Below are 23,735 nucleotides of genomic sequence, written 5' to 3'. Positions count from 1 at the left end.
GAGAATTTACTTTCACCTCTTTAAATACAGTCCTAATAAAAAAGATATAAAATTACGGAATGTGAAGGTCATTAAACTCAACATTTGCTCAGCGCTCTTTTTGAAGACCTCTTTTTTATACTCAGAATGTAAAAGCTGAATTCTGCAGCATTTATAGTCTACCTTCAATTCACTTCCCATAGTCCTCATGTCACCCTAATCTTCATTAGACAAACCTCTCTACCAACTCCCCTCCACTCTTTTTCCACTTTCCTCTGAGTCTGACTTTCATTTTTTTTTTTTTTTTTTCTCTTTTTTTTTTTTTTTTTTTTTTTTTTTTTTTTTTTTTTTTTTTTTTTTTTTTTTTTCTTCTCTCTCGCACCAGACAGAAGTTTATCTTTTAGATGTTCTTGTACTATTTAAAGAAGGACATCCTTTGAAACATTAATGTATTTAATTAAATGTTTCCAAAAAATTTCCTCAATATTTTATTCACGTAGTACGATCCATTAAAAGCCTTTTAAAGTGAATTTTTACCTGCTTGTTGGTGGCAGTGTCTATGATGCCCGCCTTGAGTTACGGTTCTTCGGTCAACTAAATGGTGCCCGTGTGTCCGTGTGTACGTGTGTGTGTGTGTGTGTGTGTGTGTGTGTGTGTGTGTGTGTGTGTGTGTGTGTGTGTGTGTGTGTGTGTGTGTGTGCGCGCTGGCAGGCAATTTGAAAGAAGTATGGAGAAACAGGAGTAAAAACACACTCATGACCTAAAAGAAAGAAAAAAAAACATGCATGGTAAAATAGGAAGCTAAGATGGAAGAATGAGAGAGCAAGCGAGGGCATCTCTGTCTGCTCTTGTTAAACATGCAAGAGAGGGTTTTAAAAGCTCAAACTCTTCCATCTGTGTCACACATGAACATACACGCACACATAGAAAGGACACCAGTAGGACGTGAGGGGAAGTGCAGAGGACAGGAGTTGGTCAGTAGGATGCACCCGCTGCCATCTCCTGAGCATGAATCAATCGCTGCGCTAATGTTGTTGCCACTTATGGATCTCCTCTGTGTCTCTCTCTGCGCAACTGTTTTGCCCCCTGAGAGGACATATTTAACATTTCATAACCTCCTGCAGTATGGCATTTCAGCCACAGCGCTCCTCTGTAGGGCTGCTCCACAGTGGGGTATGGGGGGGGTCCCTACTTCAGAACCCTTTGCTCGCAAAATCTGACTACTCTGGTTTCTACTTGCCTCTTAGGTTACTTTGTTTTCTGCACAAAAATGTCATACATGGTTTCTGTGATTTTCTACTGCAGGGCCAAACAGGTCTATCCAGATCCAGGTGTCTCAATTCCAACGATTCCAAGCAATCAGGAGCTTTTATCACAAGTGTTTAGGCAGTGTGTAGATGGCCCATTCAGAGGTGACACAAATGAATACCAAAGAGCTGGGCAACTTCATTCACAGGGCAAAGTCAACAACTTTGTGTCATTGCAATACACACAGCAGCACTAACCCCATCAAAGAATCCAAATTTCATTTCTGCAGAAGTTTTTTCTGCAGGAGAATGGGAGTGACAGGGGATGAGAAGGCCTACTCAGTCATTCAACCCTCACTAGCTGATAGATTGAGACATTACGTCAAGAAAGGAGGCTTAAAAAAGACATTTGAACAGGCTGAATTATGGATGAAGCCGTCGCAAGAAAGAGAAGTCAGAAATATATGTTGAGAAATATTAAACAAACAAAAAAAATAAAAAAAATGCTATTAGGAAGTTAAGGATAGCACAGGGAAATTTGCTGACCTTGTCCACTCTGTCCAGACTGTTTCACACTGATGAAAAATAGAAATGCTCAGAATCACTCCTAAAATGGACATTGTACATCTTACTTACATAGTCAGGTAATAAGTGCTGAAATTAGGGTTAGTGTTGTGAGGGCCTAGAAGCAATCCCAGCAACAACATGCTTTAAGATTCCTTTTCCAACATCAAAGATTTTCGCGACATTGCAACAGTAGCCCCCCTGTTTGAGAAACCCATCAAAAAGAAAGACTTGTCACACAAAAAAAGATGTCTCTTTCAAGAAACTTGCTCTCCCTCTCTGTCAGAAGGAATTTGTGGCATCTCTGAAATGTCACTTGTAGTTACAATGGGGTTGCTGGCTGAGTGCGAGGTGGTGGCTAAGCAGGGGTTACGCTGCTTTGATGTGTGTGAGATTGAGAGCAGGAGGAGAGAAGGGACCGGAGCGGTGAAGGGTGTGGGCGACCGGACGGCGACTGAAGAGCTTCACCACAGAACCACTTCACCTGGATGTGACTTACACATCAGGGGAAGGACAGGAAATGGTCACTCTTCCCCTCCATCAGTCATTTTTATTTACTTTCATCCAGCATCTGGGAAGCCTCACAATGTCTCGCCAAAGAAATAGAATGTCAGAATTTTTCTGCCTGTTTTTTATACTTTTGAAATGTCTTTATTTATACAACATTCAAAGACAGGCAGTCAGAACATCAAAACCAAACACAAACCTACATTATGCCAGGAGGCTTGCAATTAAATAACAAATAAATCAGTTTATGAAGATATTTTAGGGAGTACATAGATTAATGGTTTTAATGAGTTCATTTTCAAAATATATAAAAAGATGGTTTGTGGTTGTCAAATTTAGACTTATGAATATGAAATTTTGCGAGTAACAGTATCAAATTAATGATTAATTAATGATTAATGAAACAATACAGTTTCATATGACAGGGAAAATTCAGTTGTGTTGGGAAATAAACGTGCGGACATCTTGCCAAAAAAACACAGGCGACAGGACAAGACCAAATAGGTGACATAAATCTTCAAGAGCCAGTTTACTAAAGGAGCAGTCCACATTAATGTCCTTTTTGTATCTTTGTAGAAATACAATGCAGGGATAAAATCGATGAATAATTTTAATTTTAACCTTATTTAAAATCAGGTGAGCACCAGATTTGCTTCCAATTTAAGTCTGGAGTGAAGCTATTCCAGTAAGAAACCACATTTCAAACAGAGAAAAACATTTTTTTTTTAAATAAAGCATGTATATCGCAGTTATTTATGGGTTTTTTTTCGATGAGAAACATATCTGGCAAACTCTAGTAGCGACAGGGTCTAAAGGCCATAAAGTTATCTCAGTTATAATCAGTTCCTAAGCAGTTGTGCAGCACCAGAGGGTATTGCATCAAAAATGATAGCATATTCCTTCGGTGGGATAGGAATTTGATATTTGTCTAGAAATTTAGAGTATGACAACAAATCGCTACTAGAATTAAGGAGGTGAATAACCAGAAACATGCCATGGTCAAACCAGTTTTCTAAAAATAATGATTTGTGCTTGTGTAATATGTCTCTATTGTTCCAGATATAGTATCTGTGTGGGGAGAAGTATTACTTATAAATTAAGGATCAACTTCTGTGATGTCATCTATGATGTTGTCGTAGGTGAAGCAAAAGAGGAATTAGGTTTTATTTCAATTCAGTTAACCTGTGACCAATTAACTCTTTCTCTTTAACTGCCTTTCTGTGAAATAAAGTTTGTTTGCAAGTTCAAAGTTCTGAATGAGTTCAAAGCTGTTTTTAAAGTGGTCTGCTTTATGTGATAAATATTAACAACTGCTTCTCGACGCGCTCTCAACAACTATACTCTGGAGAAAAACAAAGTTGTTTAATTGCTTATTAAACTTGAAATATTTATGGAACATTTGCATTTTTTCTGTTACTGTCATTCTGCAACAGCAAGGAGTTACTTTCAGTTACAGTTTTATAGTTATTTAAGAGGTTTTTTTGCTTAAAGCTATGGTAGTTTCTGTCGGCCCCCTGAGGAATTCTAAGTAATGAAAACAACACAGTCAGCGCATCCACGTGACGCAAGCCTTAGGCGATCGCGCACCACCCCCTCCCCCACCCCTCATCGACGCAGTTGCTAGTAGCGTTTATCCCGTCAAACCAAGGAGGACACAGAGGTTTTCGTAGCAAATTCCTAGCAACTCGGTTGCATGGCAATAAACTATTGAATCTAGAATAATGAGAAAAAAAAAACATGGACTCTTCAGAAGAGGTAATTCTCTTGTAATTTTTACGTCCTCTTAGTTTCCAAAGCTGAACGCTTCGGTCGTCCTTTCTCAGCAGTGACGTAAAACCCATCACTAGAGCTTGCCATGTTGCCATGCGCGAATGTCACCGGACTAAACCATTTAGTAAACATAGCTATAATGAGAAATACAGAGAGAGTTTTGTGGAGCTGATAATTATTCTAATTAGCTTTGTATCATCTCATTTGGCAATGGCTTGAATGTAACGGACGTTCAGTAATATTAAATAGTTGCACACTAGAGCTTAAATGTTGTTCTAAAACACCTCTTCGTAGTTCTACAGTATAGTCACTGCAAAAGACAACATGTCAAAAATATTTTCTGAATTATTTCATAGGTTTTGTTAGAAGAAGCAGTGCAACAGACTATGTTTTTATTTTTACATAAAACACAATTATGTTTTTGACTGAAACAAAGAAGGTGGATGTGATATCAAAGCATTGATGCGGTGATGACTGACACAGAAACGGGAGACACCAGATCAAGGACTCCTAACCTCTCCCTTTCACCGTACCTGTCAGCTGATTCATTCATTCCCCTCCCCAGAGAATATGAGCCAAAATCACATGGAGAGCTATCAAACTCATTATTTCTGTCCCTGTCGAAAAAAGGGCACTGACCCGATTTCAAAGTCTATGCAGTTGGTTCCGGGGCCAGGGGATTTTTTTCTCTCCCTCCCTCCACAGTCAACCCTCCTGGGGCAGAGAGGACGACCACTATCGACATTTAAAATGGAATAATGCATACATAATGCTTTGGCACTGGTGAATGCGTGCATTGGCAGACCTTGTGTCCCACTACTGTCCAAAGGGTGAGATGGATGAGGTTTTAAATGTATTTGCTCTAAATCCCACTTATGGAGGGCCTGAAGCAAAATGTATCTGCGCTCAATGTGCTCACTCAATGAACATTGGGAAATGTATGCCACTCTCTGATAACACTTAAGTTTGTTGGTTGGGTCATTTCTTTTCTCACCAACAATATCAGGATAGTTTTACCAGCGGGTAAACGCAGACCTCTAGGTACTGCCGCTATTCATCTGCATGTCTGGCAGTACAGAAAATCTGTAAACTTTTCCTTAAGTTACCAGCTAATGCTAGCGCTAGCTAGCTAGCTAGCTAGCTTTGTTGGCAAGGTGCTACTGAACTTTTATCTTCAATTTTAAAATAAATGGAGACTATAATTTACAAAATGAGCATCATGCTGTATTGAAGAAGACTTGAAACTAGCGATTGAGACCATAAACTTGTTGGGAAAAAGTTAAAGAAAATAAATCAAGTGAGCAATAGGGTCATTATCTCATAGACTTCTATACAAGCCCACCTCTTTTTGCAACCAGTCAAATTAGATAAAATGCAGCTTTAAGGCACTTCCGCATTGGCTTTACTTTCCAGACCCGGAAGCTCTGTCCATTATTTTCCAGTCTATGGGCCTAAGGGGAGAATGTAATGCACCAGTTCTGAGTGTGATTCTGACCTTTAACATCATGTAATCTGCCTGGCTCATAGGCAGTGGCAACATTGGGTCAAGAAAAAGCCTCTCTCACTTATAGCTTCAGCTACACCTCCCTCTTTTCTGATTTACTGGAAGACAAAAGCTGCTAGTTTGGCAACATGTGAGCCAATAGAATTGATATTAATCTGATCTTTTCAGTGCTTGCTAAACAAAACCACAATGATTTTCTTATGTATCTAAATAACTATTGTCACACTGTTTGTCCATCGATGACAGGAAGAAAAGAAAGAGGATTTGAGAAGTTATTGTGCACAAAGATTTCACTGTGGATCAGTGGCTTTTGTTATCCGGTAAGGAATGCGGTTGATGTGGTGCCAGTGAGGCGAGAGGGAAACCAAGCGAGTTTGGCGAGGTCTCATTGGAAGGAGGATTAACATTTCTGAGCTGCCTCCGTGTGTGTTCACAGTCCTCTGTTACGTAATGTTACTTGGGTGAAGCTGCTGGACTGGTCACACTGCTCGTAAAGCAGGTGTGCAGCACAAACAAGTTTATTTTTTTGCAAAGGTAAACATATTCATAATGTACTACATCATACATTAGCTTGTACACTGATTTATCAGTTTAGTCAGTGTTTTGTCCACCTCAATTTGCATTCATGTTAATTTGTGTGAAGGGAGATGAGCTGCCTTTTTTAGTCTAAAGGGAATCCAAATAAATCAATAAATTAATAAATCCATCCATCCATCCATCCATCCATCCATCCATCCATCCATCCATCCATCCATTCTCTAAACCACTACCTTGTTCAGGCTCACAGGGGACTGTTGACACTTGCATGGGATGATTTATAGTGTCACCTGACACCTAACAATAGCTACACAGACACATATCCTAAATCAATAAATAAATATTCAGATGTGTCCATACTGTCTCAATGGAGGAATGTATCACTAACAGATGCACATCTGTCTTCACCAGAAAACAGCATATGCAGACAACATATGTTTTCTCTCTTATCCTGACAATCAATATAAAGCTGTGAGCAGAGTAAAATAGTAAACAAAACCAAGAATATGTACTTGTTTTGGAACTCATTACACCTGTTCCCTGAGAATTGTAACACACCTCAACGCCACAACAGGAATAATAATGAGACTGAAAAAATGTCACAACATTAGGAAGCTGTCAAAAATGTGACAAAGACATGGGTGATGTGCAGGTTGTAATAATAAAAATGTAGTTACTACAATGTAAAGCTTCTTAGGAGGTCTGCTGTTAGCAGACTATTTATCTGACAGGCATGCTTTTGTTAAACTCCATCAGACAGGCCACTGATACACTGAACAAACTGAAGAAACTAAAAAGGCAGCCTAGGAAAAAAAATACACATCCCAAAATGCAGAGTGCAGTGTCCTCAAATTAAGGACGTACATGCATTTCAAAATTTCATGTTTTAGTCACACATACAACATTTCAACTTAGTTAAGTCGATGCAAAAATACAGGACATTGCATGAGAAACAATCTGAAGTCTATGTGAAGGCAAGAGAAGAGTGAGGATGAACTGGAGGCTGAGGTGATCTTCACTAAATGTCTGTGAGATGGACAGGGACAATGTTGACACGGTTACGTTTCTGTCAGCTCAGCATAACCCTAGATGCCTGTTTTCCAGACTCTGGTGACAAAGCAATCAAAGTCACTTTCCCGCCTCCCTCTTCTTTAACAGCTCAACTCAGCCACCACTCTTATCTTATTGTCTGACAGTCCCTCTATCTGCCACCTGACTTCAATAATCATCGGACTTGTAAAAGGTTCTGTGGAAGGAGCTAGTGTATAGTCCTCTTTCTCTCCTTATTCATTGTACCCTTAACATGGTTTTAAGTGAATCAACATTGGCAAAAGTATTTTTGGCAAAGCACTAAAAGATATACTTTTTGATAATATAAAAAGAAAAAAATGTGTGCGAGTGAGGTTTCAAGAGGTTCCTGTAGCTAAATGTTCCAACATTTCTTCTCTAACATCCCCTTACCCAGGTCATTTGCATGGGTCAACACACATCAGGCAACCCTCCTTCACTATCTGGGTTGGACACAGTTCAGACGGTTTATGGCTTTAAAATAAATACCAGAGAAAGAAAGCAAATATGAGAGAGAGACACTAACACATACACACACAAATATCCCAGTTTTAAATATCTGTACATATTTATATCTAATGTTAAATTTTACTATCTTTACATTTGTATTACAATATACTTTGTTTCATATTGCTTAATAACTTTTGTTTTTATAGTTGCCATACAAATAGATTTATACAATGATATACACCCATCCTATTATTGCGTTACTGTACAACTGTTTATTGTGTTTTGTCTGATGCTTTGGCAACATTGTTATTGAAACTTTCATGCCAATAAAGCCCCTTGAATTGAGAGAGAGAGAGAGAGAGAGAGAGAGAGACGGAGACAGAACTAAAATGAGCACCATAAGAGGAAACGTAGATGGGCAGGTTAGACTGACACTTAACTTTTATTTGGGAATTATTCAATGCAATTTAAATGTAACTGTAACACTGGGGACTATGCCAGCTTAAGTGTGTGTAAATGTCTTATGTGCATATTAGTTTATGTGTGTTTATGTTTGTTGGAGATGTTTCATACATAAAAACCAATAGAAGAGCAGGTCATCTCCAGTTTTCACATTACATCAGCATCATAAGCATGAGTTCACCGAAATCAATTTACGGGAAGGGGGACCAGCATTTTTATTTATTTTTTTATTTTTAAACCAGACATGTTCCCCCTGGTGTGAAAAAGCCAGTGATTTTCTTCTTCTTGGCCTCATGGCAGCAGCGGGGGAAAGCCGGCTTTATAATACCATGATTCACTGGCAGCCTAATGAGAGCCACAGCTGTAAGCTGTTTATGTGGCATAAAGGCTGTCTCTATTAGCCCTGCTGTCAGAGAGGGGGAGCTGGGTATTGGGTGGCAGCGCTGAGATAGTTCAGCTCATAACAGTATTCATTTACTGACAGGACTGGAGGTCGTCAGCTGGCAGCGCATAGAGGCCCAGAGTGGAGGCAGAACAAGCTGCGCTGCCGCCAACCTCCAGGCCGACTGGGAGAAAAAGGAGGATACTTGGGATACACGATGAAAGGTCAAAGAAATCAAATGTGTGGAACTACTCCTACTACTCCTTCCCGACTGCAGTAGGACAACAATCACTAATGGAGCTGAATGTCACTTGGTACATGATGAAATTCAGTAAAACAATAAATAGATTCACATGATCTGATAAAATATGGTTTATTTCTCATATTTCAAGAGTTTTTGCTGCCAAGACCTGGTGGAGTCATGCGTCTGTCGACAATAATATGTGCTAGCAAAAATAAAATTACAGTATATTATTAATATACAGTAAAACAATGCATCGCCCTACCCATTTTCAAAGCTGTATGGTGTCAGAGACAACACATTAAATGAATAAACTGGGGCAGATTAAGTCATTATTTTACAACTTGCCCATAGTCACTACTTGTTCATAGACACTGAAGTGCTTACACTTTCACGGTTTCATCTTAAATCGGTGTATTGTGTTGTGTATAACCAGGCAGTAAGGGGTCTGTCTGAAAGCATCTGATTGACATATGGCCAGAGAGGATAAACAGTAAACAGAGGGAACAAAATTCAAGAACAGGACCAAAAAAAGACTGCATTCTCCTGTTATGTATTGCTGTTTTATTAATGTGTATTTAAATTCAATTTATTATTACTATTATTATTATTATTTGTTTATGTCTATGTGACTTTCAGAGAAATTCACTTCAGTCCAATATGGTCCAATACAATAAATTGACCCACCAAATACAAAGTTTACTGGCATTTTGGTGCTTGGCAACTCTAGTCACGATGAAAAGCCATCAACTCAGTGATGTGTCTGCCCTTCATTCCTTCTCACTGCATCACGTCCAGTCCGCGCTGCTTTCCAATCGCAAGGTTGCGAGGTCAACGTCCCACATCAGAGACAAAAACACTTAGAGAGAGAGAGAGAGAGAGAGAGACAGAGAGAGACAGAGAGAGAGAGAGAGAGAGAGAGAGAGACACAGAGAGAGGGTTCGGATGCTTGCCACTTCAACAGCTTCTCCTTTTACATCTCACAGGACAAGAGTCACTGCACACAAAGGATCATTTCAGACTAGGGCTCAGTGGGTTTCAACTAAACTCCACAATGGCACTCAGAGCGCTGCAACGATGACTCTTCACAGAACCAGCTCCACATGGAGCTCCATTTTGTGGGGTTTACTGGTACTGAAAAGACAAGACTACTTCTGAAAATACTAGTCTTTTGTTAACATGAGTGTAGTTTCTTTGACTAGAATTAAACAAACAATGAAATGCTGTTGTCATCATTTTACAAGAATGACCATGGAGTGGATCAATGATTACATCTGCCATAGTGAGCTTTAGAGAACAAGGTGGGAATTGCATCATACAACTGTATCCCAAACTAATGCACTGCTCCAATTAAACAATGGCTTCAGCGTTACATGCCACGTGATTCTGCACCTGAGCTTAGATCATAATGGCACTTTGCTGTCTACAAAAGCAAATGTGACCGGTTTTCATGCAATGTGAACATGCCCGATGGAGCAGAAGATTTTTGTCTTTTGTTGCCTCTGAAATTATTTGTGCAGTAAAGAAAGAAACAGAAAAAAACGTGTAGAAGTAGAAGAGACAGGCTGGGAAGATCAAACCAAGAAGAATATCAAACATATTCCTCTTGGTTTCTTCCCACGTTGTTATTGGCTGATCGCAGCTCTTAGAAGTCATCTTTATATATCTCACAAAGAAAACCAAACATGTTTGAGGAGACTAGGGTGTCTGGGACGGCTCAAGGATTCGGTTCAACTGTGTCCGTGACCTGCTCACATTTAACGAGCAGCAGGAATGACAGTCAGCACTGACTCGGCTCCAACATGGGGGGAGAATGCCTCTGTTCTCACAAACTTGTACGGGGCAGCAAAAGCTTTGCTTTCGTCTCCCTGAGCCCAACTTAAGTAGGAGGCTGGCTGTTGTTAGCAGGCAAGGAACAAGCTCTTATTACCTGCCAAAATTAAGCTGAAAAACACTAACAAAGTGAGTTACAATAGTCATCTTGGAGCCAATATCCTCAGACAGTTTAGTACTGCTGCTGAAAAGGTGGGTTATTACTCTGGTAACGCTGCTGTTTATTACTGCACTATAAAGCAAGATGCGTGTGTGTGGTGTGGGTTGGTGTGGTGTGTGTGTATGTGTATGTGTGTGTGTGTGTGTGTGTGTGTGTGTGTGTGTGTGTGTGTGTGTGTGTGTGTGTGTGTGAGACCGAGACAGAAAGAGATATAGGAATGAATACATGCAAGCAGCTACTCTTAATATGAAGATCAAGTCAAGTATTATTACAAAATGGTATTGAAATCAAAACAAGCTAGCAATAGCAGTACCTGCATTGACTTTGTGTTTGAAAGGGTGAACCCGCGTTGACCGAACCCGCTTCGTGACCCAGCCCATGAGATGGGTCAGACGAGGGTCGATTTTAATATGAATGGCACACGAACGGGGTCGTTAACAACTAGGGCGGGACAAATTATGTCATTGGTTGGAAATGTGGGTGCCAAGTCGTGATGCAATTGTCAGAGGTCGTCACAAAAACTTAACAAGTAGACATTAGATATGACTGTGCTTTAGAATGTAACTTATTTCTCTCAGTCACAGCACGGCTGCTCTCTATCTCTCTCTCACTCTCTCTCGCTCGCCGGAGACGCACAACTACAGCCGGCAGTTTAGTGTGGTCATCAACCCGTTTTGACAGGCTTGGTTTGAATTGACAATAATAAATAAAAATAAAAGGGTTAAATACGCATCAGACAACCTTGGTCCAACCCTGGTCATTGGTGTGAAAGAGGTATTAGTAACACATTTCACATTCAGCATTTTTTTTCAGCCACATCAACGCAACAGCAGTAAAAGAGACCGGCTCACTGCTGCAGAGCCTACGGCTGCTAGTTAATGATGTGGACTCACCTTAGCGTTGGCTTTGGTCTTGCTGCTGCTGCTGTTAGTGTTGTTGGGGCTGTGATTAGCATCTTCATGAACTCTGTCCAAAAGCCAAAGGAGGAACTCGAGGGCATCATGTTGAGAGTTTCCCCGAAACTGAGAGCCGTACTTGGCCACTATGCTCTGAGGAGAGGAGAAACATCACAATGAATACTTTGGGTGATATTCAAGTCATTAAATACTGACAAAATTCCTGACAAAATGAGGCCCTGATCACATTGAACACAGGAACTCATACAGTAGTATGTTAGAGTTGGATCTGTTTGGAGCACTCAGGGGAGAGATGGAAAAAAGCAGGGACATTTGTCTCTCTTATCATCACTTAATGCAGACTCTTTTAACAACATCTGCCAGGCATTACTTGGCTATGATAAGATCATGTATTAAAGTCATTCACAATTCTCTTTGGACGTTGAACATAAAATGGGAATTTTTTTGCAGAATAAAAATCGGAGGCAGAGCGTACGAACGTACCTCATTACATGCATAATACTTTGGACGACGTATGCAGCACATTAAGCCATCCTCCAAAAAACATTTCAACAATGTTCACTGTATTTTCAGACAGGGCTGCAAAAACTTATTATTTTCATCGATTTAATCGATGTATCTGTTAGTCTAAATAATGTCAGAAAATAGTGAATAGTGCCTATTGTCATTTCCCACAGTCTGAGTTGCGATCTTCAGGAGTCTTTCTATTTGACCGACAGTTCAAAACCCAAAGATATTGAATGTATGACAAGGAAAAGCATCACATCCTCATATTAAAGAAATTGGAACCAGCTAATGTTTGGCATTTTTGCTTGAAAAATGACTAAAATAATTATCTGATTAATTAATGATTTACCTAACCTATACATTAACTTATCTAGCAGATGTTTAGTTGCATACTTATTTTTTACCATTTTATTTCATCAAATTAGCAAAGATGAGCCACTTGTTTTGAGTGGTTACATTTACCTTACCTTGTTGTAAGTTCTAAAACATACCGTTAGGCCCTGACAAGCCATTACATTTAGAATAAACTGAAGGTCAAAGTTTCACTTAAAAATATTGTCAAGTTCTCAGGGGACTTTACTTCTGCCCAAACTCGAAAAAGGCCTTACAGGGTTAAATGGAATCAACCCAAACGGCTTCTTCTTTCACCTTCCTTCTTTGTTTTATTTAGTTAGTTTCCCATGTTCAGTTAATATCGAGAACACATCTCAGAATAAGGCCGATTACTACACTAATATCAAGAAAACTGACATCCAGTTTAAACTTTCAGCACAAATTAAATTGTAACTGTAGTTGTTTAAATGATGTACTGATATTGCTTTATTGGTTGCATAACTACATCAGTAAACAAAATCAGACACATCATTCCTTATAAACCATTTGTGGTGCCCAATCCTATTTTAAGAAATTGTTCTTCAAACACATTCATACACTGCATACCAAACAATGACTCACACAGAGGACATCCAAAACACTGACAGATGTTACTAGAAAAAACTGCCAGACTGTCTAATTCAATTATGAGGAAGGAGTTGTGACTTCATGAGTCAGACGGAGAAGATGACACACAAAACTAACGACGGCATTAACGCTACACTCGGTGGCTACTTCTCTCCATCGCTCTCCCTCTCTGCGTGTGACTGACAGGATCCAGCCTCTGCTCCGTACCTCATTAAAAACCACCACATTATACCTGCAGTATCCCAGTATCTAAATATAAACACGGGAGGGAAGGCCCCCCTCCACCTGACGGAGACAGCCCGCTAATAAGCTTCATTGCTATGAGGGGGCACTGACAGGGGATGGAGGGATGAGAGACAGATGGAGAGAGGGAGCGGTGGAGTAAGGGAGGAGAGGAGTGAGGGAGGCACGCTGGCGGAGTTTCAACAGACCTGCGAGTGTTTTTCTGTCACCCTATCAAAAAGGACGGCACTGCTATGGCTGGCCCCGAGATGAAAAGTGAGAACACGGAGGCAGCACAGTTTCTCAAAGCTACTGACAAAATAGGAGGGGCAAAAATACCAAGGCAAAGACAGTTACCAAGGTTACGGTGAGTCTGGGCACAGAAACCTGATGGCATAAAGAGGTTATGACTTCATTAAGATGAGGGGATGACCCCTCCACTGGACTCATGTGCTGTTTTCTCCCTTTGTGTGTGTGTGTGTGTGTGTGTGTGTGTGTGTGTGTGTGTGTGTGTGTGTGTGTGTGTGTGTGTGTGTGTGTGCGTGCGTGTGCATCAAAGCTAGAAATGGTAATTTTGCTCATGTCATTTTGCTCATCTCTGACATCTGTTGTCTCTCAGAGTGTCTCTGGTGCCACACAGCCTCAAAGGCATTTAAAAAGATTTGCCAAAGTGGCAAGGTTGTATTCCCAAGCATCAAGTCTTTTTTAATTGAATTCTTGAAAAGGGAGAAATTAAAGGAAGAAACTAAATTCAAGTAAGGACATGGTGAAGAAGTGTGAGGAGAGACAAAGGAACAAATTGCGGGTTAGTCGAAATGTCGAGTTCCTCTGTAAACGCTGGCAGGGTTCAAAGCTGACCTGAGCACAGCTCTGGTGGGATCTTAAGTGTTTGTTGAGCAAACACTTGAGAGCTCGTCGAGGAGAGGATAAAGGTGGGCGTAAGGGTCAACTTGAGGGAGTCTTTTGTAAGAACTATTGATCAGTCTAGACCAAGGATCTGATTCTCAACCCACCCGTCCCTGATTGGTCCTGACCTGATGTGGTTGGCTCAGGCTATTTTTCTCTTAATTCACTTTAGCTTAAAGCAAGCTTTGTTACATTTATTGATTTCATATTTTCATATTCATATTTATTTTCCATTGGATCAGAGCATGTGGAACAAAACTATATCTATCTATCTATCTATCTATCTATCTATCTATCTATATATATACACACATACATATATACACACATGTATATATATATATACACACATACATACATATATATATATACATACACATATATATATATACATACACACATATATATATATACATACATATATACACACACATATATATATATATATATATATACACACACATATATATATTTTTTTTTATTTTTTTCCCCTTTCTTTAAGATTAACAATTTTAAGTCATTTTTTAAAAATCATACAGAACATACAATTACAACAATACAACATACATTGGCATGGTTATTTGTCGGTTAGCCTAATAGCTGGTTTGATTTGCGTTGAGAGATGATTTTATGGAAAGTACCCCATGCCAATCTCTAGGTATGGTGAAGGGCATGTGATGATGTGGGGCTATTTTAATTCCAAAGGCCAATGGAACTTTATCAGAATGCATAGTATCCTGGATCCATGAAATAACTGGCCTTTAATAATAAAAATATGCCTGCCTCTATGGGAATTTCAACAAAGGGGTGTACTTACTTTTGTTGCCAGCGGTTTAGACATTAATGGCTGTGTGTTGAGTTATTTTTAGGGGACAACACATTTATACTGTTATACAAGCTGTACACTTAATACTTTACATTGTAGCAAAGTGTAATTTCTTCAGTGTTGTCCCATTAAAAAATATACTGTGTATATATATATATATATATATATATATATATATATAGTTTTGAGGGATTTTTATAGTTTTGTTTGTTTTGGGAGACAATTAAAAGTCTAGTCCAGAACAAACGGAGCACAGGAGTACACGGATATGTTGCTGGCAATTACTTTTGATTCGATTTTCTGTCTTAGGAAAAATAATAAAACTAAAGAATCAAGGACTACTAGCACTTCTACAAACAATGAAGAAGAAAGCATGAAAGAAAGATAACAGAATGACAAAAGACAGCAATAAACCTGCGGTCTCCACAGCAGGGGTCATGACCTCCCAGCGGTCAGCAGAGATAGGGCTGCACTCTGGCAACATCCCCTGCTTCCACACCCACATGTCTGTTTTAGTGTCCCGGCTTGCTCCCCTTGCTTCACCTCACACCATTACCCCGTCGTACCCTCACCAAATCCATCTTCCTACTCTGTAAACAATGACGCATCAGGAGTGCTGGCAGGCCAGGGATTTACTATAAACATACACTAAGAAAATGCCCCTTCTGTCTCTCCCTAAAAAAAAACATTTCACTGCCTCACCTCATCGTGGTCCAGCCTGCCAAACGGGCCTGGATGGATTTGTCATTGACGGACAGAGAATTATACTGACAAATTATGACAGGGCATGACCTTAGAGAAACAGCACACATTTATTACACACACACACTCACACACACACACGGCTGGATAGAATCTGTCATTACTGGCTGCAACATTTGCCGTTTCATTTTTCAGCGGCCTGGTGTTGCCGGCTCATCTCTGGACACAGGAGAGTCATCACTAATAGTCTCCACTCATACCAATCTTTCTCTCTCTCACCCCTCACGCTGTGTTCCATCTATCCTTTTTCTGTCTTACACACAACCTTCAAACGCAAACTTTATTAACTTTCTATAATCTCTTTTTCTTTCTTCTCTACCATGGAGGAACCATTGACACCCCCCCCCCCCCACCATGAATGTATTAGCCCCACACCCACACACGAGCCTCTCTTAGCAGTGTAGCACCTGAACCCTGCCTGCAAACTTAAGCGGAATTTATACTAGAGTTTAGATTTTCTGCCCGAGCCGAGTCGGGTCGATATGTCCCACAACTATCCTCGGGCCGGGCCGGGCCGTGCTGGGCCCTTGATCAAGCATTTGTGTTTGTTTCAGATATCTCACGAGTCCTTTAGCAGCAGATATGGTCTCTCCTATATCCGGCGCGTTGACGGCCAGTGCGTCGGCATGCAGACCATGGCGAAGGACAGTATTAATTAGGTGATCGAGACAAGAAAGTCTCCTATATGGTTCCAGGGCTTTGATTATGTTGCTGCCTTGATCCGTTACCCAAAGGTAAAAGGAATTGTAGTTGAGAACGTCATAATAGCCCACGTATTAAAAAATTGTCTGGTTTAAATCGGGCTCAGGCTCATAATTACAGTTAATGTGTCGGGCCGGGCCGGGATTGGACACAAAGTGCACGGGCTCGGGTAGGGTTGGGCTTGATTTTTTGGGCCCGATCTAAGCTTTAATTTATAATTCTGCGTAAAATCTACGCTGTGTCTATGTACGTAGGTACGTGGAGACATGGACGTGACCTCTCGAAAAATGTACACGCCGCAGCGGCACACGTCGTGCCTTGGCAGCGTTCCATTTCCCCCGACTCATTTCCTGGTTCTCCTTCTCCATAAACAACATGAAATCAAGGAGAGGGTTAACTTTTACTGCTACAGATTTCCCCCAGATTTCTTTCCCACCGTGGTCAGAAATAAGGGGAGACACTTTGTTTCTCTCACTATGACTCTAGAGTCGGTACTCGCTCCAAAGCTATTCACCATCACTCTCTCACTTCTCCCTCGCTCTTCCACACAATCCCCACACTCACACATGCCGGCTCGACGCACACACCAACACACAACTTAAGGCCACTTACGTAGGCTCTGCATGGAGCCTCTGCAGAACCATAAATCATGCTTAACTGCTACTTTCTGTGTCAGCCTAGGCCATACTGGATTCACCTCCAGAACAACAGAGAACAGGCAGGTATTTTTGGATGACAAATGTAAATGCCACGTCTTGGAATCAGACCTATATTTCCTCTGCAGCGCTGAGATGTTCAGAAATCCTTTGATAAAGGTGTGCCAGCAAGTCAAGACTGAACAGAGCCTGTAGATGTCCCCGGTGTGGGATTTACAGACGACCAGGGATGAGATGCGATGGAAATAATCGCCTCTGAATGGTTTACAGCTGAAACGGAGAAATTGATACTTTGAGGATTCACAGCAGAGGCTGTAAATACGCTACTGTGCACAACTGAGAGACCAGGAAGCTGTATAAGATAGCTGTTTATACGCTATCAAGAGCTGTATAAGCATATATGCCTTCCCCATAACTAAGATAAAGTAGGAAAGTCATCCCAGCCTCCATGATTCGGTGATCACAGTATCCCATAATACTAAAGATGTATTTTTTCCTATTGCTTCCTACACTGTGTTGTTCAGACTTGGTACATAAATCATGAAAGGGATAATAGACCTGGTGGAAAATGGTCTCATATTGTCGTGCTTACACAGATACAGCAGACACACTTCTCGTTGTGTTTCTTTATTGCCTTTTGTCACAGCGCTGCAGGTATAATGGAGTGCGGCTCACTGAGTCGTGGGAATGCATGCTGCTTCCAAACAGCATATGGTTGCTCTGTTACAGTACTTGGTAAATGGTCTAGCTTGTGTTTTATAAGTGTTTGAAGCATTACTACTTCCCCACCCACTTCACGACATAGATCCCACTATGTATGTGGCCAAATACAGAATACACAGATTCTTATATCTATTCTAAATCTTCTACCCGCTCGCTGCTAAAGTCAAATAAGTCCCCCCATCTGCTTCAATCAAGCTGAAATGAGAGGCAGCCCTGCTGTGTAAATTTAGCAGAGTCCAGGTGGTGCACATCCCCACAGCAATGTGTGCGTGTCTTTCTACAAACAATGTATACATCTCAGCACTGACAGTGAGAATCAGAGTGGTCCTTGAAGGAGAGCAGAGACAAGAAAAGACAAACAAACCATCAGTCTCGCTGACCTGTCTCACTGTCACACACTTCCTGCACTCCCAGAACAAACAAGACAACTTAAAATACCAGGCTTCATCTTCAGGGCCGAGCTCCTCTGGCTTCACAGAGCTGCATCCTGTCAAGCGTAAAAATAAAAAAAAGAATGCGAGCTCCTACGCTACAACTTCTAAAAAGTAGTTACTGTGTTGTTAAATCCTTTAGTTCAGTGTAACACATTAAAAAGAGTTTACTCTGTCATTGAGTTGAATTGATGCAGACAACTTTTGGAGCTACCAATCAAAAGGACACCCTCCAGATTTTATCAACGTATGTGTAGTGAAGCATTTATGCCAAAGTTGGAAATTTTGACCTTTAAATACAGCACTTCCATTAGGCTGATCACTGTCATTCATGAGCTTCGCTGCATTTGCTAACACAATTCATATCAGTCCGACTCAAAGTGTAGAATTTTTAGGATGCTAGTGAGTGTGTGCTGGTGAGCAACTTCTAACAATGATTTCCATGAGAACCTTAAACCATCACTTGTTAAACCAGTCCAGTGAATCACACAATTAAAAACGTTTAACACCCTGAAGTGCATTGTGATTTTGGGACAAAGACTGACATTAGGCCGGCTACACACTGGCTGCGTCGCGTGAGCGTGGCGTTTCTGTTGCGTGTCAGCTGCGTGGATTTACACACCAGAAACGTGTCTGACGCGGCGCTGCTGCTAGCCTTGTATGGACACATGTATGTATGTTTCCCATTGATTTACTGCACTCAAGCAGTAGTATACTTCATGTTAAACATATATACTGATTTGATTACAGCAAAGACAACGTCAGCAGTATTGATGGCAAAATAGGCTACAGAATATCTCGTTCGTATTGACAGGTGCAATATTAGAAAATTGATTTTTTTTAAATTACATTTATATCTGCATTTATGTCAAAACCTAGAGACTTTCAAACATCAACATGTCATTTATAATGTATTTGTGTCAAAATGACATATAAACATATTTTCCTATTCTATTTTGCCCGGAAACGCTTCCAACACGCTTGCGTGTCGCGTGAAAAATATTTTTAATTATTCTATTTCTAGCATGCACGCGTTTTCGGCGCGGCTCGAGCCACGCCTGAGACGTGCGTGTCACGTAATCAGCGTGTAAGCTCAAACCTGTTAACATGAGAGCCGAAATAAAAACGGACATGCCACGCAGCTGACACGCTCACGCCACGTAGCCAGTGTGAAGCCGTCCTTACAATATTATGAATCTAAATGTTTGCATACAGCGGAGTATAACAGACACATAAGTGCACACTACACTTTGGTTTTTCAAAAGGCCAAGAAAGTAGAACAAAACTTGTTTTCCAGCTCCATGTTGAACTTTTAAAATTTAAATGTTGACTAAATTCCCTGCTGCAAAGCCTGAGGTCATTCTGGTATCTTCAATTAAGATGCTGTGATGTCTACTGAAAGGCTAATGACTCCATACATATCCCAAACAAAAGAAGGCCAGTGCCTAGCTGTGGAGAGATTTAGTAATAACCATCAGTTGTCAAAGTTGTGTGTCCCTTTTTCTTATTACTGCCCTGGGGGGTCTTATAAGGATAACAGGGCTGACGATGTAGTTTTGTTTACCGGCAATTTCTCTCCCTCCCACTTTCCCTCTCTCTCCCTCTGAGTACACACCATTGGAGGAGTCTCAGCAGGGGGTATCCTCCTTTTCCAGGCTGAATGCACTTGTTACAGTAAACATCCTCTCTCCTGCTTCACCCTGGGATGAGCAGACAGACACAAATCACTGTATCGATGCGATGGGGCGAAGCAAGAAAGGGGGAGTGAAGGACATGGATGTTTTTTTTATTGCAGCCCATGATGATGAGAGGTATTACAGCAAAATAAAGGGAAGAGTGAATACCTTTTTTTAAACAGAGCAGCCCGTTCAGACGTTAAATTCAAGGGCTAATATTGAGTATTTCCTTCCAATATGTGGCCATTACAGGGATTTTAACACATTTTGGTACAAATGGCCTGAATGAAACAGACTGAATCCCACATTCTGTGACAATTTGATCACCCGAACAAAATACTGCACAAAGGAGGTCATTTTATTTCGTATAAATCCAGATGTTTAACTCAATCCATACCAAAATACCTAAATTACTTCATGTTTTTCCCACCCCAAACTTTTTATTATTATATAAAAAGTCTACAGAGACTCAAGTTGGTGAAGCTGACTGTGACAACAGTTTAAAATCTGCTCTTTAAAATCATACATGCATTAATGATCCATTACATGATGACTCCTTGAATTTTTCAGATCAAAACAGCATCTCCTTAATCACTACCTTTCGCTGACAGCTTTGGAACAGAGTGCACTCTCTCTCTCAACCTTTTCCATTATAAATTATATCCCACTCATACTGTCTTGCCACTGTATGTGCGTTTTTTGTGCATACCCACTCCTCTACAACTTCCCCCAGGCTGTCTGTTGATGCAACAGAGCAGTTCCCGGCCTACTGGTTGACTGTCAGCCCAGAGGGAACCCTGCAGCCCTGGCTCACAACAGCCATGAGTGACTGTGACAGCAAGCAAGCAAGCCTTCTGTGTTGCAAGTATGTGACCCCCTTGTTGATTTAATATCCTTTATAATATGCTTATATTTTGTAAGATAACGTTGCAACTCTTATCACATGCATTTAACAGTTTGTGTAATAAGACAGGAATGCTCGACTCCCTCGTACTCCTAATGACAGTCGGAGAATGCGGATAAACCACATGAAGTGCTACACTGAAGGGCAGGTGAGTCAAGTGGAGACACTGCAGGCTGTGTGTAATCAGTAACCACATTGCATGCACACACAAAACTACTACTAGTACAAACAATAATAAAATGCTGAAACTGGGAGGCAAAGTGGTGAGGTGTTTTTATCGTTTCTGCTTCACTTGAAACACGACCTGGCTGTGCTCCTTCATTCACGGAAATGGAACACAGGTAGACTGTTGCCCTTTGAACCACATTCAGTTAAGTGCTCACCTGACGTGTTTATTCAAACATTTGTTTTGCCAATATAGGCCGTGATATGCGATAGTTGGTAATACAGCTTAAAAACAAGCAAACACAAAATCCTCTTGACACCTGCTGTGCTGGTAGGCTGGCTGCTGAGTAGTGACAGGGCACATGATGCACAAAAGCTATTAGGACTGTGTTTTAAAGAGAAAAAAAACTGGGGAGATTCCATGGGAATAATGTGTATAGGTAAACTAGCCTGAAGATAATGACATGTCTTTATTGTTGGAGTAGCTCACAGGGGACAAAGAGGCACACATTTCCTGTTGAACCCCCATTGGGTCTCCTTCTCGCTCTCTCTGTGCAATGTGTATGTACCCTGTCTTCTTCTCCAAGTACCCACGGATTACAGAACACAGCAGACAACTCAAGGCAGCTAAATTATATTTTGCCTAGACACCCAGAAACCCACCAGCTCACCTGTGCTGGAAAACTACCTGGCCGCAGGTTTGCTGATCATCATTTAAAATGCCTTAAGGCCCTATGGAATGGGTTTTAATGTGCTGTAGTAGAACACATTCCCAGAAAAATGTGCAGTTAATAAAATAATCACAAACCAATTGACGGGGTTTAACTTAAGGGTTTCAGGGCCCCTGGGGGGCTGGGGCTCGTGCATGATATGTTCAGGTAGAAATTTAGCTTTCCAATTAAAAACATGACTTTCCAAATAATACTTACAAAAACATACAGTACATCTGATATTTGTGTAGTGGTTAAGTTCCCAGAAAAAAATAAATATTGGATGTATCTTAGAAAGGAGATCTCTCTCTATTAAACTAGTTTCTAAAAATGTCCTCAAGTGGCATGTCAGGAAATTAAACTGTGGGCACCACAGTAGTTTACTTTCCACTCAGGCAAATATGCGTTACACAAAACTAAACAAAAAGCATCACAACAAACCAGTGCAATCAGCAGCAACCTAATACAGTAGTAAATAAACACCCAGTGCCCTCTCTGTCCTCACCTTGAACTCCACAGACAGCTGCGGGGTGTACTCCAGCGTCCACAGCCCTCGAACCAGCGACGCCAGCTGCTCGGTCACCTCTCCTCTGGCGGTCTGCGGCTCCTCGCCTCTCAGCTCCCCGTTCACCCTCCTGTGGCACAGATCCGACTTGTACTGCTCCAGCCCGAGGTACTCGGCCAGCAGGTCCGTGTTGCTGAGGCACTGGACCACGGCGTTCATGAAACAGGTGTTGCCGTGGTTCTTCAGCCCCAGCACCCCGGGGGTCTTGTCGCCGTAGCACCACGACAGCCTGTCTTTCACCGAGCCGTGAGAGGAGGACGCCGTGGAGCACTTCTTCACGGTTCCCTCTCTGGAGGTCTGCAAGCTGTCGTCTTTGAAACCCCCAGAATCGCCTTGGCCGAAGCCGCCGTCGTCGTCCTCCGCGTCCGGTGGTTCCGCGTCGCCAAAGTGCGCCAAAGTGCCTAAAGTTTTGAGGATCCTTCCCATGAAATTCCCAAAAGATCGCAGCGATTTCCTCCTGATAAACTTCCCGGTTTTGTATTTCTTCTCTTTTCGCTTCGTCGTTTTGGGTTTCATGGCTTTTCTTGCCTTGTTTTCCTTGCGGGTATCCATGGCTCCTACTACTTATTATAGGACCGAGAGAAAATAAAACGGGCTGTGTGGAGTCGCACCTGTCTGCCAGGCTGTCTACGTCTCCTCCTCCTTTCTCTCCAAAAACCTTACCGCTCAAGTGGCACCGACTTGGTGCCGATAAGGCACATGATTTCTGATATTATTCCCTTGACATCCCGGTAATTCCCATTACGATATGGTCACCAGTCCGCGCGTTTTGATGCGTGACGCTCCCTCCGGGAACTACAGAGAGGAGATGCTTACTTGTCTGTGTTCCTCCACACAGCAGCTTCAGTACACTTCCTCATCGATGGCTGGATCGTACGCTGGCGATCTCTTTTTTTTTACCCACCTACCTACCTACCTACCTACCTACCTACCTACCTACCTACCTATTCCTCCCTTCTCTTCTGTCCTGTCTATGGTTCTACAATGAACACGTTTATATTTGCAGGACATCGTCTAATTCCCGCCCCTCAGACATTAATTTAATTAACCTGGATCGCATTACTTATCACAATAGAATGGTTCATACAATGAGCAGGAAATCCTTTTCACACTGTTGCTGGACTGGCAAGGCGCACATAACTTGACATGTCTTGTTTGTTACTCAGGGAACAAGGAAGTTGTTAACTTTAATAGGTGTCAAGCACTGTAGCCTTAAACTGCCCCCTGTAGGACTAATTACAACATCAACCTGCCTAACATCTTCAGAGGGTGTCTTGAAGAAGACATCATTGGCTGGATGATCCTAATGGATGATCCTAATATAGGGGCTGTCACAAAAAACGTCAACCTCTCCTTATTTCCTACCCCAATCCTAAAATGAAGATACAGTCAGCTACTG

The 23,735-nt window shown here is 41.3% G+C and overlaps 1 protein-coding gene across 1 annotated transcript in view; it reads right to left on the bottom strand.

Annotated features, from left to right (window-relative positions):
- usp43a (ubiquitin specific peptidase 43a) overlaps positions 1-23,220 on the bottom strand; it is a 118,030-nt gene extending 94,810 nt beyond the window's left edge. Inside the window, exons 1-2 of the mRNA XM_039814967.1 lie at positions 22,277-23,220; positions 11,598-11,753 (exon numbers count right to left, since the gene is read on the bottom strand). Coding sequence (XP_039670901.1) covers positions 11,598-11,753; positions 22,277-22,888 — 768 coding nt within the window. The 5' untranslated portion in view covers positions 22,889-23,220. The remainder of the gene's footprint in view (positions 1-11,597; positions 11,754-22,276) is intronic.
- Positions 23,221-23,735: the final 515 nt, after the last annotated feature.

The sequence above is a fragment of the Perca fluviatilis genome, chromosome 1 (assembly GCF_010015445.1).
Source record: "Perca fluviatilis chromosome 1, GENO_Pfluv_1.0, whole genome shotgun sequence".
NCBI classification, from domain to species: domain Eukaryota; kingdom Metazoa; phylum Chordata; class Actinopteri; order Perciformes; family Percidae; genus Perca; species Perca fluviatilis.
The sequence above is the reverse complement of the archived record's forward strand: the minus strand, read 5'-3'. Positions and strand labels throughout refer to the sequence as shown.